The sequence below is a fragment of the Penaeus japonicus genome, unplaced genomic scaffold (genome assembly GCF_977035675.1).
Source record: "Penaeus japonicus unplaced genomic scaffold, GWHDUDI00000001_assembly GWHDUDI00000001, whole genome shotgun sequence".
Classification (NCBI taxonomy): domain Eukaryota; kingdom Metazoa; phylum Arthropoda; class Malacostraca; order Decapoda; family Penaeidae; genus Penaeus; species Penaeus japonicus.
In genome coordinates, this window is record NW_028234403.1 from 57,857,736 (window position 1) to 57,860,235 (window position 2,500).

The 2,500-nt window shown below is 39.9% G+C and overlaps 1 protein-coding gene across 3 annotated transcripts in view; it reads left to right on the forward strand.

The window, feature by feature from the left end:
* Positions 1-2,500, forward strand: part of LOC147472587 (bifunctional heparan sulfate N-deacetylase/N-sulfotransferase-like) — a 17,465-nt gene that overhangs the window by 12,369 nt on the left and 2,596 nt on the right. For all 3 annotated transcript variants that reach the window (XM_086543231.1, XM_086543236.1, XM_086543239.1), the window contains one exon: positions 689-1,331. In XM_086543231.1, coding sequence (XP_086399357.1) covers positions 1,012-1,331 — 320 coding nt within the window. In that variant the 5' untranslated portion in view covers positions 689-1,011. The remainder of the gene's footprint in view (positions 1-688; positions 1,332-2,500) is intronic.

Here is a 2,500-nt window from a genome sequence, read left to right on the forward strand (position 1 = left end):
GGCAGTAGGCCACATCTTAAGATGTTTAGTCTGGGCTGGACATTTTAGGATGTTTTGCGAGTTTTCTGTTATTTTCTAGACTTATAGTGATACTAGTTGGCAGTTGGTATTATAGGTCAACGTAACTGAAGGAATAAATAGCTTGTGATTTCAACAAAGGGAAAAATGCAGTCATGGAGAGGGAAATGCACTACTTGTATCAGTAAGGAAGCCTAGAAAAAAATAGTTTGACTTTTACATTGGAGAAATGCATTATCCAATATCTGCATCCTTTCAAAGCTTAGTCTTTGTCAGAGTGTGAGGGACAGCAGGAGTCCCCACCTCTTTCAGTAGGATGCATTATGGATTATATTTTTGCTAATAGAATTTTAAGCCAGGTTATTTTACAATCAGGCATTCCATGCAATTGATTCCTGATGAGGTATTTTGCAAAAATGATCAGTCATTTACAATGTGCTTTGGCAGATACCCTCTTTTTTCTTGCATTTTTATGTAGATTGTAGCAAGATAGTCTTGCAAGGAAAACAAAATAGAAAAGATGTTCCCAATAACAGCTTATATTGAGACACGTGTGTGGTAAAAATTTGTTATTGCTGCTTTGTTGCAGAAGGTTGGTGCTAATTCTAGTTGATAGTTGCAGTGCAAATTACTTGTCTTCTGTTATCTAAAGTGAGCTCTTTATTTCCAGAGTAATTCTTCCACAAAGGAAGACATGACACGTGAGAATTGACCTCTGCTCTGAGACAGTATCGTGTGCTTTTCAACCTGGCATTTGAGCAAGTGTAGATGACCTAAGATGGAGAGTACCACGTACTTCACCAGCAGAAGGGGAGGAACCAGTGTGGAAAAGCCGGAGTGTAGATAATGATGAGTGTTGTAGTGTGAGCAGAAAGAAGTGAATTGAAGTGCAGTGCAGTGAAGTGAAGTGCAGAGAAGAAAAATATGGCCTCTGTTTTTGTGCACCCCTGTGCTAGCCTGACCCTATGAGAACTCTAACTTGCTTCATAGACCATGGGTGACCAGGGGGCTCTGGCGAGTCCCAGTGAGGTGGAGGAAGGGTCGTGGAGGACATGGGGGGGCAGGAACAGCAGTTGGGAGGAGCTGCTCCCTCACGTAGGGCAGGAGACCTCTGTGCTGCTTACATCTCAGGGCAGGAGCAGCGGCAGGAACCTCCCCTTGATATGCCGTCCTTGGCGGCTGTGGCAGCGGACCACGTTGTGCTTCGCTGGCACGCGCAAGTCCTGGAGGCGCTCCATGTTCTTCCTGGCAGTTCTAGTCTGTTTATTAGTGGTTTATTCTCTTATGGAGTCGCCTCACCGATCCTTTATGAGGTAGGGTGCACAGGGCAGCTTTTGCAACACTTTTAAGACTCGTGTGAAAGTTTGTTTATTTTGGTTATTAGACTTTTTACCCCTTCCTTTCTTTCCTGTCTTTTTTATTTATGTTGTTATGTCTGTCTCCTCATTCATCTTTCTCACTCCCTTTCCTTTCCCTCTTTTTCACCTGCTCTCCCACTTTCTCTTTCACTCTCCAGCTTTCCCATCTTCCCTTTCCTTCCTTCTCTCTCATTTCACTCTCCCTCTTTTCTTTCCCCTATCCCTTTCCCTTGCCCTCCCCTGTTGTCCCTCTCTCCCATTCCCATTTTTCTTTGCCCTGTTTTATTGTCCCATTTTCCCTCCCTCTCTCTTCCTCTATTATGTTCCCTCTCCCTCTCTAACTTTCCCTCTTGCTCTCTTGCATTGCCTCTTTCTATCCCTCTCTCTCTCTCCCTCTCTCACTCTTCCAAACTCCTTGTCTACATAATGTAATCTTCCATGTCTTAAGATTATTATATATTGCTTTACATAGTATGTGAGTTATCCTTATGACTGCTTATTAGCTGGATTTGATGATTTGTATTGCCCATTTAAATTGTGCTGATACACATCTTGGATTTTTTCTCTTTCCTTTTTTCTTACTATTTTTTTTTTCTTCTTCTTCTCCCATTTGTACATTTTTTTTCATTGGCATAATACAAAAAGTGCTTTTGGAGAATATGGTTTTATTATATACAGGTATACCACTTAATTTCTGGCACATTGTTGGTTTAATCAACTGATCACCTTATGAGATTTCAGTGATACTCCTCTAAATATAGACTTCCTTTATTTTTAAAGTATCATAAAACTTTAAATTGCTCAAATGTCTAATGGAAAATCAATAAGTAAATAAATGCTTTAAGTAAAGTAAAAACTGTGCCCAGTGAACTAATCTGGCAGTTGATGGAAGTTTGAGTATTTACTCAAAAAACTCAAAATTCTGTCTGGATGAAAAGAGGTACCAGATCATCAGTTGCTGAAAAATTGGTGGTTTACCTATCTAAGCTTTTCACGCAGCACACAATTTGAAAAAAAATATATAGTCTATACATTTTGTGGTTTGCATGTCATGTTTTTTTTTTTGGTGTATGCGGCAATGCAATATTTGTATGTATTATTTATAAATTTCTTGTATATGCATT